The 14424-nt window shown below is 53.8% G+C and overlaps 1 protein-coding gene across 4 annotated transcripts; it reads right to left on the bottom strand.

Moving 5' to 3' along the window:
- Positions 1–617: 617 nt before the first annotated feature.
- Positions 618–14053, bottom strand: TBC1D13 (TBC1 domain family member 13). 4 transcript variants are annotated; one of them, XM_027104630.1, is made up of 12 exons: positions 13919–14053; positions 12732–12805; positions 11075–11115; positions 10411–10472; positions 10157–10256; positions 9207–9289; positions 7283–7442; positions 4187–4397; positions 3512–3675; positions 2414–2574; positions 2162–2219; positions 618–1247 (listed from the first exon to the last, which is right to left on the bottom strand). In XM_027104630.1, the coding sequence occupies exons 1-12, from the start codon at positions 13939–13941 to the stop codon at positions 1182–1184; spliced, it is 1203 nt and encodes a 400-aa protein (XP_026960431.1). In that variant the 5' UTR covers positions 13942–14053; the 3' UTR covers positions 618–1181. The 4 variants fall into 4 exon arrangements, with proteins under 4 accessions (XP_026960431.1, XP_026960430.1, XP_026960429.1 ...); XM_027104629.1 differs by lacking the exon at positions 13919–14053 and adding an exon at positions 13795–13847 and having other exon boundaries at positions 7283–7439; XM_027104628.1 differs by lacking the exon at positions 13919–14053 and adding an exon at positions 13795–13847.
- Positions 14054–14424: the final 371 nt, after the last annotated feature.

Raw genomic sequence — 14424 nt, forward strand, 5'->3', positions numbered from 1 at the left:
CACCTTAGAAGCACCTGGATCCCAACCTTAATGTCCTTTTTCTTTCGGGAGAGAAGGACCTTTGGGGGAACCTCTGGAAGACCCAGCTCTCCCTCTCCTCCCCCCTCCCTCGCTGGGCAGGTGGGTGAGGCTCAAAGCTTCATGGCTATTAATTCTCAGCAACTCTGGGTTTCCAAGAATCCTGCGGTGGGGCAAGGGTTCAGGGCCCTCGAGTGAGGCACTGTGGACTGGGGGCCCTGGGAGCCTAGAGCTGGGAGATGGGAACAGGCTGCGAAGGTCAAGGCTGACCTCCAGGAGCCTGGCTCAGCCAGACTCTTCATTCTGTCTCCAGGGTTCTTGGGCATAGCGAGGAGGGTGGGGGAGAGGCTGGGGATAAGGCAACCCAAAGAGAGGGGAGAGAGCGAGCCAACGGAGAGAGGGGCGGACAGAGTGAGAGCCACACACCCTCAGTGAAAGAGGTGGAAGCAGAGAGAGGGAGACAGAGGCAGAGACAGACAAAAAGCAAAGACCAAGAGGGAGTCACCTCCCTCCATACACATGAAAACACACACAGACGAAAGAGAAGCACACACAAGGGGGATTAGAAGACATACACAGCAACCCACAACTACACACACACACACACACACACACACACACACACACACACACACACAAAAACACTCTGTGGGAAAGAGACAGAGGGTGAGACCTGGGCCTGGCAGCCTCTTAGCTCCTTCACGGTGTCACCTTCCCTGTGGAGAAGGCACAAGCACCGACCTCCAGAAGTGGTTTCTGGCTCATTTGCCAAGCACCTCCCTGACCAGCGCCCAGAAGACAGAGCAGGAGAGCAGGAAGAGAGAAGCAGAGCAGAGGCAGGGAGGGGCCCCTGCCTGCCCGCAGGGCCCGCATCTGCCCCAGCCCCAGGATACCACCTCACAAGCTCCTGCCCTGCTCAGCAGCCTGGGTCAAGGGTCCAGGGTTGAAGGGGTGGAGTGGGGGGAGGAGCCAGGGCTCGGTGGTTGGGAAGAGCAGGGCCCAGCGGGCCCCCGGTGGGAGCGACCAGGGTGAGAGGCCTGGAGTGGGCTGATCCTGCAGCGGCCCCGCTGGCTGGGACCCCACGGCCTCCTGCTCGTCCCAGAAGCCAGGGCACAGGGGTCGGCGGTGGCTTCTCTCCCAAACCTGGGCCTCTTGCTGCCAGGCTACTGGGAGTCTTGGAGTTCCTTGGCTTTCTGTAGGATCTGGCAGACGTCTGTGATGGGGTAATCCTGGGCAGGGGAAAGGCCAACAGTATGCTTGAGAATTCAGCTCACCCTTCACCACCTCTGCTGCCCCCAGCCCTCTCCAGTAGACCTGTCACCATGCTGGACCCCAGGCCTAAGGGATAGGGAGCACAGGATAGGCCCAGTCTGCCCAAACCTTGCATGGAGCTATACTACACCCACTGCAGCAGTTAACTTAACCAACCCAACTAGTCACCACCCAAAAGGTCTCACAGCCCCTTCCCTAGGACAAGGACCACCTGCTTCACCTCTCCCCACTCCTGCCATCGAACCCTGACCTCCACTGACAATGAGCCTGGAACAGGGCCAGACACTGTCCATGTACTAGCTCACTGGGTCACCTCAACAGCCCAATGAGGGCTTACTGTGAATCTGCCCGTTTTACAGATCTAGTCAATGAAGTTATTGAAAACCAACCCCAGGCCAGGCGTTGGCAAAGAAATTAAGGCCTAGAGAGGTTGCCACTTAGCTTAGGTCACATGACTAGCATGGGAGAACAAAGATGTGAACCCCAAATCGTCTGACTCTCAAGCCCATGTTCTTAACCACTAAGGCCCACGCTTTCCTTCCCCTGGTTTGAGCACGATTACCAACGGGCATTATAACCACATACTGGGTAATAAGTCGCAGCCTTGAGTGAATGACTTGGCTTCTCTGAACCAGCTTGGTTCAGAGAAGCCAAGTCATTCACTCAAGCCCACACCACACTCAAGGTCAGTGGCAAAGCCAGATTTAACCCAGATCCAAACACAGACCTGCCTCAGGGGTCTGGACTCTTAAGCCCTGCTACCCTCTCCTGATCCTGACGCAGCCTATCACAGCAGCTGGCATGGGGCGGCCGCCTGCTAAGTGTCTGTCTCATGGCTGAAGACTGAGCCTGCCCCTCCAAACTCCATTACCTGCAGGAGCCGCATGTTTACCGTAAAGTCCCCTTCCAGCAAGTGCTCGCGGATCAGTCTAAGAAAAACAAGCAACAAAAGCGCTGGGCCCCTGGGCCACTCTGAGTGCAGGCCCGCCAGGCCCCTTCCCACTCCTGCCGTCCCACCGCACCCGCAGCAAGTTTGGTTTGATGCTCGCCTGAGAATCCCAGAAGCTCTCACCAGCCTCTCAAGAGCAGGCCCTGCCCGCCCCCTGCTCGCGGCCACACTCACATGAGCATGGCGCAGCAGACCAGAAGGAGGAAATCAAAGCGGCTGTTGTCGGCAAACAGGGAGTCCCAGATCCGGATGACATCAGGCAGCAAGAACTCCTGGGACAGCAGCAGCGTCAGCCAGCGGAAGGCGAAGAACTGGGGCTTGATATTCTGCTCTTGCTGGGGAGACAGAGGTGCAGGGTGGGTGCAAGAATCCGTGTTGGCTGGTTGCCACGGAACACCATGCAACCTATTAGACATGAATTCATACAAGCAGCAGGCCAGGCGTAAGCGCCAGGCACGCTGGGGCGGGGATGGCACGGAGCTGCCTAGGGAGCCTCGCTCAGTGCAAGGCGCAGCTCCTGCTTGCTGCCAGCCAATGCTGTCAGATCGTCTGATGTTTTTTTGAGAGAAGCCAGATACCCAAACTTTTATATCAGCTCCTTAGATTAATAAATACACTACACAGATTATAACTTTGGATTTATGGACACAGAAACCATTACTGGGCACTCATTACATGTCTGGCCTTGTGCTTAACATGGTAAATATCTCATTTATTTACTCCATACGGCAGCCCTGCAAGGCAATTATTCCCAATGGAGACGAGCCCTCTGGTCAGCCACAGCGAATACTATTGACCGAAAAAGCGTGTTACAAAACAGCAAGATGTGATTCCATATTTGCTTAAAAACATATGTTTATATATATGTATATCTTCTTGTTCATGAAACTTGTTTTGTTTATAAGTAAATGTCCTTTTTACTGAACTGTTTCCTGAAATAAACATGGAATGCCACTCCACTAATTTTTAAAAATGAAATTCATACTTCCTTTCTTAGGGGACTAACAGCACACAGTAAAGGCCCCGCACCGTGCCTGGCACACGGGGCACCGCATCCACCTCCCCCACCCCCAGCCCGCTAGGCTCCCACCACCTGCTGCCCAGGTCCCCCGGCCCCGCCTCGGCACCCGGCTCAGCACTCCCTGGCGGCAGCAGCCACATCCAAGCCCCAGGCTCCAGCCAGTCCTCACCCTGGGCCTGGGCTGCTCAGAAGCCTGCCGTCCTCTGCCCCTTTCTGTCTGCCCTGGCCCGTGTGGCGCTGGGGGTCCTCACCAGTTTCAGGTAGAGCTCCATGTCCTTATCCTTCAGGGTGGAGTACACCTTTTCCATCTTGTAGGTGATGCCACACTGTGAGTCGTCAAGGCTCTTGATGAAGTTGTCCCGGATCTCAGCCATGAGGTTGGTGAAGCAGAAAAAGGTGTCCGCCTCAGCGTGCTCTGGGAGAGACGGGCAGGGTGAGGGCAGCCGTGAGAGAACTGGCACCCTCCCGCGTCCCACCCCACCGCTCAGCTACACGAGACCCCCCTCCCCTCTGAGCCTCACCAAGTCACCCCACCTTGGTCAGGCTGCGCCCCTCCTCTGTCCGTGGCCACTCTCCACCCCCGACTAAGGACATCACTTCTTTCTTCTCACACCTGACAATGCTGTACACCAGCTCAGCAACTGATTACATACTCTTCTGCTGACATTTTTTCAAATCGTGATTTACTTAAATCCTTTCTATCGTTCAGCTTCCTGTATATACAGCTCATCTCCTCTACCAGAAATTCAGTTACAGATAGCAAGAGGTCAGTAAACATCTAACATTCTAGAAAGTTCAAGCCAGAAAAGATCTGAGATGATCCAGGCCAACCCGCTTATCCGACAGAAAATGAAGGCCCAAAAGAGGGAAGTGAGCTGCACAGCTAGATACAATAAAGCCCATTAGCCTGGAGCCCGTTTATCTACCCTTCCACTCGCTGTTGGGGTCGGTGGCAAAGGTGTAGTACAGGGGCCCCACGATCTCATTCATGCCCTGCACGTAAGCGATGCCAGGGTTGAGCTTGGCGTAGATGAACAGAATCCGCTCCACCACCTCCCAGTGGGCCTCACAGCCGTTGGGCAGCACCTGATACTCGTTCACGGATGAGGGCGCCGCGTTCTTGTGCGGGGAACTCATCTGGGGGAGAAGAGGAGCAGCCCGTTAAGGTGGGTGGCACTACCGACAGTATGTTCTCACCGGATATGTTCACCCACGAGCCGAAACCTAACTTCCATCTCATGGGCAACCCAGGGCACAGAGGAACGCGTCCAACACCACCGGGAACAAGCGGACAAATCCAGAACGTGCGACAGTCTACAAGCCAGCTGGGCTGCAATCTCGTTTATGGTGATACAGGTCAGATGGTGCTTACCTCTGAGGGAAGGCGTACTGACTAGGAAGGGGCATGAGGGAACTTTCTGGATGATGGGAACGCTCCGTGTCTTGATCTGGTTGGCAGTTACACGGGTGTATAGATAAGAAAAAGTCCATCTAGTTGTATACCTAAGATTTGTGCATTTATTGTAAGTTATACTTCAATTAAAAAAAACTTAAAAAATATATAAAAATATATCAAAAACAGACAACTGGTTAAGACTCTTCAAAAAAGTCAAATGTTGAGGAGGGGGGAGTGGAGGCGTGCTCCAGATGAAGAGACTAAAGAAACGTAACATCCTAATGCAACGCATAAACCCTAAAGAGGTGCCGGTCTGGATTTAAAACCACCAAAATATTCTTAGTACGACTGAGGACACCCGATCCTGGACTGGATGTGAGGTCTTATTACGGATTATGGTTAATCTCCGTAGATGAGACAGTGGTAAGGAGGATGTCCTTATTCTCACGGGATGCCTGCTGAAGTACTTGGAGGTAAAGGGTCAGGACGTCTGTCTATATATGACACACACACAAACATGGCCAAAGGTTAACAACTGTTGAATTTAGGTGGAAAGTATATAGGTGTGCATTGTACTCTTCTTTCGACTTTTCTGAATGTTTCAAAATTTTCATAAGAAAAAGTTAGGAGATGAATGAAGAGATGATCCCTGCTGAAAACTCATGCAATAGAGCCGAGGTCCCCAACATCAGGATCCCCTGAGAGCTTCGTAAAGGTTCAGGTGCCTGGGGTTAACTGTATGAGAGCCACAGGCACACCCATGCAGGGACAGAGTATGAAGCTGTCCTGGAAGCCCAGGGTCCTGGAAACAGGAAACTCCCTTTTCCACTATATATACACATATACATATGCGTGTACGTGTGCACACACACAGACACACACATCACTAATGTTTACCCAGAGTGTTCTATTGCAAAACAGAGCTCCACAAGCCTTCCTGTTTAATGCCCTGAACGGCCTAGAATACTCTCTCAACATCATTTTCAAGATGAGGAAACTGAGGCTCAGAAATGTTAGGCCACTCTTCAGACGTCTCGCACTAAAGTGAGCCCAGACCAGCTCACTCTAGAACCCGAGGCCCAGGCCTCAGAGAGTGCCCACTGCTTTCCAAGAATCTGCACAGCCATGACCTCATTTCACCCTCTGGGCAATTCAAAAGCCAGACAGGGCGGAAATGATCACACCCAGTTTACAGAAGAAGAGGCGGAGGCCCAGGAAGGTGAGTCTGGTGTTAGTTGCCCAGGATCAAACAGTCCGCTTACACTCAAAACTGCCCAGCCACTGGTCCAGAGGTTTAGCAATGGAGCTTGTGGTCCGGTTCTCTATCACCAGGACCAGGTCCAAACCTAAAATCAGTTCTCAGCCACCAATCACTGTAGTAAAATGCATGACAGAAGCCGGGTGCCCATCTAGCCAGGCAGCTAGAACAGCAGCCAAGCAGCAGGGCTACCAACCCGGCCACGGGGCCACTTAGCCAAGCACGTGGCACCTCCTGACACACCCAGCTGTCGTGAGCACGTGGAACCCGGGGATCAGCCAGAACGGCCCCATCACCCCTGTGGTGGAAAACGGCTGCTCTCCTGGAAACACAAAGCCCTGACCGGTCACTCCACTTGGGGGAAACGAGCTTAGCTTGTTGGAGGTTACAGAGGATTTTTCCATTGTTGGAAGACAGCGAAAAATTGTGAGGAACAAGTCAAAGCTCCAGGTGCCAAAGCAGTAGGTGTGAATTAAGGAACAAGACAACATACTTGTTTAGCTACAAGCAGCTTCTCAGAACCACAGGAACTTGCTAGAAGACCGAAGTTCAAGCACTCGGCATCACCCGGCCAGCACAAGACCTACCATTCTTTTCTCCTAGGTCTCTCACACCCCTCCCCACTCCACCCCAGCCCCCACCCCCACCCCCACCCCCCGTTGCCTGGACGCCTCAGCTGCCTCCCAGGCGGCCTCTCCACCTCCATTCCTGCCCCCGCCAGTCAAATCTTGTATAAAGGCAGACTTAAATCACATCCCTGCTCTTAGAATGGTGCAGGGGTCCCCAGCCCCCAGGATAAAGGCCCCGCTGGCCTCACCACCACTCATCTCTCCAGCATCCTCCAGCAGCCCTCCCCCGCGAACCCACCCCCCAACCCCACCCTGCCCCACCTCATGCTGGACTCCCTTCCTTGAACACACCCAGCTCTCTCCGGCCTGAGGACGTCCACACATGCCATCCTCTCCACCTGGAAGTTTCTTTCCTCTTCATCCTTGGAGCCTCAGCTTAAATGTCACTTCCTCAGGGAAGTCTTCCCTGATGCCCAGACCAGGTCGGCTCCCCCCATCACTGTTCCCACCGCACCTTCTCATCACACTGGTAGTTACTTTTCCAAGCGCCGTCTACACCACAGACCAGAAGTGTGGCTCCTTCACTGCACAGCAGGGCCCTCCCCCACACCCATTACACCAGCCTTTGATGCCTGACTTTCAGAGAGCCTGGAGGGGGACCGGGCAGGACCAAGGCTGCTTTGGGTAACTCTCGGGGCAGACGGTCAGGGGTCTGATGGCCCGTGGCCACAAGTCCAAGAGAAGCAGGAAGGAAAAGGCGATCACGGGGCGTCCCTGGGGCTGCCAGGTTGCCTCTCACATTTGTGACCCCGCTCCGGTTCCGGGCCACCGTCTGGGATTTCAGTGTCGTCTGTTCCACCCGCTTACGAAGGGTCTCGAACTCATTCTGCGGATCCAGGATGAGGAGGCAGGGGTACTCGGTGGCCCTCTGGAAGAAGGATATGTCTGGGCACAGCCTTCTGTCAAGACGGAACAGGAGAGGACTGTTACTCAGCGTGGGATTTTTAGGCATCCCACCAGCACCCTGCTGCCAGATGCCCCAGCATCCCCAAAGCCTCTTGTATGTGTGTGTGTGTTTTTTAATTAATAACATTTTATTTCAAAAGCAATACAGTCATGGTATATGTCTACATACCCATATATCTTACGTGTATTTGCAAATAGACACACACACACGCATATGTATTTTTAAGTGTCCTTAAGGTCTTAACTCTTCTCTTAAAACAAACGTCTTTCCATGTCAACAATATCTCATATGTACAAACGTATCAACTGCATTGTGGCTTAAAATGGTAGAAGAGGTTTCGTTAAGTTACACATTATACAACAGAATGTTACACAGCTGACATAGGAGATGCTCAAGACAGAGCAAGAGAAAAAAGCAAGTTGGGAGACAGGCTCTAGATCGTGATCAAGTTTTTAAAATATATGTACTGCAGTACACGCACATTTTCCAAAGATCTTATACAGAGCACACTGCAAACTTGCCCTCTATAAACACTGAACAACGTGCTACAATCACTACCAGGGTAAGAACCTGTTTCCCCAGAACTGGGTTCAAGATGGGGTTCCTGACTTAAATGGGGCTATTAAACACCTGGTGAGCAGAGGCTCCAGACTGAGAAGGAAGGAGGCAAGAGCCTGTTCTGCCCCCTGGCTGAGCAGCCCAGGGTTGGGGTCCCACTGCGGGCACAATGCGCACAGGAGAGGAGCAGCCCCAGGTGGCGAGGGGCTGCAAACACAAACGGCGAAGGCAGAACTGAAAGCAGGCGGGCAGACTCAGAACCCAAGCTCTGAGCACTGGGTCCACTGCAGACAGGCCTGCCGGCTCCTCACCCAGCCCTGTGGAAGAGTCACCCGCTGCCAGACTCGCCCACCCAACAGGACAGCACAGCCAGCGTCTCCACACTTCTCTACCAGGAGGAACGGCATGCACATGCACACAGCGTAGCTCACAGTTTAAAAAAAACACACTTCTGACCCTGTCGCTCCTGTGCTTAAAACCTCTGCGCGCCTGCCCCACATCCCTGGGATGGAGTGATGGTCCGACCCCCGCTTGCCTCCAGTGTGGCCGCAGGCACACGGGCCTTCGCACTGCTCCTCAGCCAAGCTCTGCAGGCTCGCAGGGCCTCCCACAGCAGCTCCTTGCCCAGCACCACAGGGCCCTCCCCTCCCCTCCCTCCTGCCCCAAGGTGCCCGCTCCTCCCATCTCAGCTGCCGCCTCAGGCGAGGCTTCCCGACCTCAGGGTGCCCTGAAGCACCCTGAACTCTGCCTTCAGAGCATTCTCCACAAACTTTAGTGACACGGATCTGTTTTGTTGAACATCCGTCTTCCCGTCCTCCCTGCCAGCTTCTAGGTTCCTTAAGGAGAGGGGCCATGTCTGTCTATTCCGCGTTCAACGCCCAGCCTGCCATTGAGCCTGCCATGTAGCGGGGCCTCAATATTTGCTGAAGGAAGGAAGAGATGAATCCACAGACGCCAGGGCTACAACTGAAACTAAGGCAGGGAGAGAGGAGAGCCGGGCACTCAGGGCACTCCCCGCACCACCAGCCCCACCCCAGGCCTGCTACCACTAGGGCCTGGACGCAGCTACCAGGACAACTCACCAGCAGTTCCTCAAACACGCCCCTGCGGGCCTGGGCTGGGAAGGGACAGGGCAGAAGAACTGGAAATCCCACAGAAGCCCCAGGGGCCGGCTCCCAGCGCCCAGCGCCCTGCTCACCGGACATCTTTGTCGATCTGCAGCAGCACCTCGTTGTCCTTGAAGTACGTGTTCCATCGGCTGTCGGGGTTAGGGTTGAGTGGCTGTCAGGGAAAATGAGCTGCTCTGTCCTCGGCCGGCTAGAAGCCCAGGGACAGATACCAGTCTGGGGGCCTGAGCAGTGCCTCCGAACCAGCCTTCCCAGCAGAGACGCAGCTGTTGCTGAGACAGCCTGTGAGCTAGCTGGGGGGCAGCACAGGCCTCGTGCAGCCTCCCAAAGCACGATCACACTCCACACCCGGAAGCCGAGCCCCATAGTCCGCTCTGAGTACTTCCCTGCGCAGCAAGGACTCTGTCTTTCCTGTCTGTAGCTCTAGAATGCTGCATGTAACAGGTGCTCACTAAACGCTTGCCTGCTGAATGAATGAATATTGTATCATTAGGTCTCTTCGAATCTAACTCATTACTACTTTGAGTTGCCAATTCCAGTCCTTGGAGGATCGGCCTGGGTCCAATCCATCTCCACTTCCCGACTGCAAAGCACCAGGGAGGAGCTCGGTATTTGTGGCTGGAACGAGGCTTCCTCCAGGCCACACAAAGGCAGTTTATCCTCCCGCCGGCCCTGCTCTGACTCCCTTCAACTATAATATCACAGAACCTTCCTCGAGGAAGGGGACTGAGGAGGAAAGGAGACAATGCACGTGGAGGACCTGGCTCAGCGCTGCACACACATGCTCCTGTGATCCCAGTCATTGCTTACAGTCCCGACTGGGCCCAGAGCCTGCGGAGAACAGGGAGAGACAACAGCCTTCAGGGGCTGAGGAGCTAAATGCAGAAATGAGGTACTGGGAGGGCCAGAGGGGACCAAGAGCAGCTGCACCTGGCCTCTGGCATGAGGGACCTAGTCCATTCCAAAGCCCACACCTCTCCCCACTCTGCAGCCTCGGTCCCCACTGCGGACCCCTACTCACATGGTCCTCAAAGGTCACATCCTCCCTGGATACACCCATGTTGGCCTTGGCGATGCCAGGCTGGATGATCATTTCCCTCAGGAACTGAGAATACAGCTCCCTGTAGGAGAGAAGAGGAGAGAGGGATGATCCCCAAAGGTCTCACCCAGGGAGCCCGGAGCGCAGCAGCAGCAACAGGAAGTGGGCCGGGCTCACACCACCTGCTCTGTCTGATACAAAGGGCCTCCCATCACCCGCCTTTGTCAGGGTCTCACCTCTGCTTGGCCAGGATGGAGGTCCAAGACGCTCTCTCCAAGGGGAGGTAGTTCAAGAGAATCTGAAGAGAGAGAGAAGAGCAAAGCTCTGGCGACCCCCGCAGCCCAACCCTGGAAGTAGATGGAGGCTGAGAGGCCTCAAAGAAAATGTCTGAGAAACCCCGGAGACAGCAAGATGGGCTAAATAAAACCCAGGAACACAGGCATGGGCTGGGGGCAGCCTCCCCTTTTCTCCCCACTGGCTTCCCCCACCTTCATCTTGAACCAGCCCTTTTTACTGCATTTCCTCACACAGACTCTTCCAAACGATAATAAAACTCTGTGCTCAAAGGGGTTGGAAACCAGGAAACCGGGGTTCTGCTCCCACCTCAGCGAAAGGCTTTAGGCGAAGCGCAGCCTTTTTTTGTCCCAATAAGCATCACTACCACTGAGCTGTCTGGACCAGGAAGCAGAGGGCTTCGCTGGCATTACAAAGTGTTCCATCCCCAAGGGGATCCTGGAGGGGACGCCAAGAGAAACAGAAAACACAGAACTTCCCAGAAGAGCTTCCTGGGACAAGCAAGGAAAGACAGAGAACAGGAAGAAGGGGCCAGGGGTGGGGGCAGCCCATGCAGGAACCCAGGGACTCTCAGAAGAGCAGAAGCTCCAACCCAGGCACACCCACCTTCCAGCAGAGGCACCGCAGTCCGCCCTCACAGGGGATGCCTGTGGACATAGCAGGCAAAGGTCACGCCCCCGCAGAGTCCCAGAACCCCCCAGTCCTCCACCTTGGAGCCAGTCGGCAGGGAATGGAGTGGGCAAGAAGTACTTCTTCAAGGTTGGTTTTCTGCCAGAAAGATCACTAGACTAGATGCTAATCCTGTGTGTACTCTCTCTCCATGGCCCGTCTGGAATGTTCTTTTGAGGATAACACCTTCTCACCCTTGATATTTCTTCCTCAGAGCAGCCTTTACCAACCACCATCTCTTCCCAAACAAAGTCAGGTCCCTTGACATAAACAGTAATAACTCCATCGCTTCTCCTTCACAACATCCACCACAAATGGGATCGTGTAATGTAATCTGTATATTTATTTAACATCTTTAACCCCTACTACTGGGTAAGCCCCAGAAAGACGAGGACCAAATTTGTCTTACAGTCCCAGTACCTAGCCCAGGGCATGGCCCACAACAGGTAGTCCATAAGTATCTGTGGAATATAAACAAAGCTATGAATGCTAAGTGTTTTGGGCTTCACGGACATTATTTCACTTAATCCTCATTACAGCCCTAGTAAGTAGGGAAGATCAGCATTATTGTCCCCATCTTACAGATAAAGAAACGCATCTGTAAAGATAGAGAAATCAAGGACTCACACACAGGTCTGTCTGACTCTAGAGCCCAACTCAGCAGGCTGCATCCCCTGGGGCCTGGCAGATTCTTCAGCTCAGCACAGATGCCAAAACCCCTCAAGATCTTCAGGGCCATGTTATAACGCAGAAACTAACACACCACTGTAAAGCAATTATACTCCAATAAAGATATTTAAAAAAATAATAAAAAAAAAGATCTTCAGGGCCTAAATATCACTCCTGAACAGAAAAACAAACTTCTCCTGAAATACTGTCATGAACCTCGCTAAAGCAGCTGTTGCTACCGTCTCCCCAGTACAGTGAACAGGAGCTACCCACCTCAGAATCTGCATGGGGATGAAGAAGGCAACTCAAGCATTACTTGCTGACACAGTTACAAGGGCAGAGCAGTCACAAGAAGCTACCCAGAACACCTTCGGGTATTTTTAAAGACAAGCAAAAGCCTCTGTGTTGAGAAGTTAACAGGCCACGGAGGGCAAAGTCAAAAGCTGCTGGGGTTCAGCTCCTTAAAGTGAGTGTCTCAAGGCTGGAATCTTACCATTAACCAAAGTTCACTGTTGCCTGAGTTGGCTTTGATCCTAAGCCAGGGATAGAACCAGGAACCACTCTGTAGCTAACCAAATTCTACAAGACAGGAAGCTTGCTGAGGAATGAGGAAAGACCTGACCTCTGCTCACGAAGTCTCCCCTCTGCCCTCCAGTTACTCTCAGGAAGCAATGAGCATCATTTATAGGCCCATAAGCACCCTGTCTAAGGCCTACAGGCATGCTAATTGTGGCCGCCACTGCTCCAGGAACCCCCTCCAAGCTCAGGGTAGTCACTGGTTGTTCAGCTCCACAGAAGCTGGAGATGGCCCCAAAAGGCAGGCTGGCCCCCAGACCCGGCCAGGTGTGGCCTTGGGCACCCTCCCCTCCATCTTAGTCACAACGCTGCTCTAGGAAAACCCTGAAAACGGAGAGTTGCCTCTTACCGCTAAAACTGAGCTCCTGAAGCTTTTCCAAGGCAATCGTGGGCTCCTTCAGGACATCCTGGAAATCTGCAATCCTAGAAGGAGGGAGGGGGAGGCAAATGGAGGACAACCAAACCCCAAGATGACAGGCTTAGCGACCACTCCTAAAGCCCACAGCTCCCTTACACCACCAGTCTCCAACCTGTTCCTCCCTCCCCTTCGGGACATACAGATGTGCAAAGCTCAAGCAAAACCTGGCCAAAGGCAGCTTTGGAGAACTAGAGATCACTTTTTCCTCTAAGCCCAGAAACGTACAGATATTCTTGTCTAGAGGTTCTCAAATGAGCACCACGAAATCAGATACATTCTAATATTTAGTGAGCTGGCATTTATACGGCACTTCCTGCTGGCCAGGCCCAACACACTGCTGCTATCTGAACTCAAAAAACCCTAGGAATCAGGAGTAATTTGATCTGTAGACAAGGACCTGTGTAATCAGCATTCCAAGCTCAAATGTATAACCATTAGAAGACCTCTGGGCCTGCCCGCAGGCAAGGACAAAAGGTTTAAAAAACAAGTCCTGCACCACGGGGGGGAAAGTGGGGGGAGGGGGATGAATTGGGTGATTGGGATTGACATATATACACTAATATATAAAACAGATAACTAATAAGAACCTGATGTACAAAAAGTAAATAAAATTATATTTAAAAAAAAACAAGTCCTGGAGGAAAACTGAAGTGAGCAAAATTAGCCAACGCTGCAGGATTTGGCCTGAGAAGAGAACAAACTGGAGAATCCAGGTTTTCTAGCATTTCTAGTAAGAAAAGGACACGTGGGACGGGGAGCATCTGGACAGACTAGGGTACTGGGGCAAAGGGTTAACAAGGGAAAAAAGGACGGGAGGTGGGGGTGAGATCGGGCATCGAGGCCCTGGAAGAGGAAGACACCAGGGGAAGGGATCCAGGGCGAGGAAGAGACAGGAAGAGAGAAAAGGGGCGACACCGAGGGGCAGGAGAGGTGTCCACGTTCCGTGCCCCCCTCAGGCCCACAGCAAAGAGGTTGTAAAGTAGGCGCCCAAAACCTTCTGCCAGGGGCAGGGCGGGGGGTGTCTCGGTTCATGGCCGCATCCGCGCGCCCCCTCCGCAGGTCAGAAGGGGCAACCCGGCCAGGAGCGGCCTGGATGGTCTGCCCCAATGGCCCCTTACCGGCTCTTGTGCAGACTCGACATGGTGTTGACTTCCGGATCCCCCCGCTGCCTCCGCCGCCGCCAGCGCCGCCGCCCCTCAGGGACGCGGGGCGCTGGGCAAAGGCCTCCGACCGGAAACTCAGCCTCAGGCGCGCGCGTTCTGCTCCGCCCCGCCCCGTTCACGTGCCACCCCTTCTCCGCTCTGCCTTCTGGCGGCGCGGCGGGGTGGGCGGGGCAAGAGAACGCCGGGAACACGGTCCCGCCTCCGCTCCCCCACCTACGAGGCCCGCGGACCTAGAGCGCCATCGCGCAGGTGACCGCGCGGTCTATGCTCCCCGAGGCTATTCCTTGACCTTTCCTGGGCCTCAGCTTCCAACTAGGCAGTATATCTGTCACCTTGTCCTCTTCCTTACACGTTCATCACCTGCAATAAGCTATTGAGTTATCGTTTCAGGAATGTAGACCTTCCCTGCTAAACTATACAAGGCCTGCCTGCTGGTCTTTTCACTGCTGAACCCTCGACGC

Source organism: Aethalodelphis obliquidens, unplaced genomic scaffold, assembly GCF_003676395.1.
Source record: "Aethalodelphis obliquidens isolate GAN/ISIS:26980383/991018 unplaced genomic scaffold, ASM367639v1 scaffold7, whole genome shotgun sequence".
Lineage (NCBI taxonomy): Eukaryota > Metazoa > Chordata > Mammalia > Artiodactyla > Delphinidae > Aethalodelphis > Aethalodelphis obliquidens.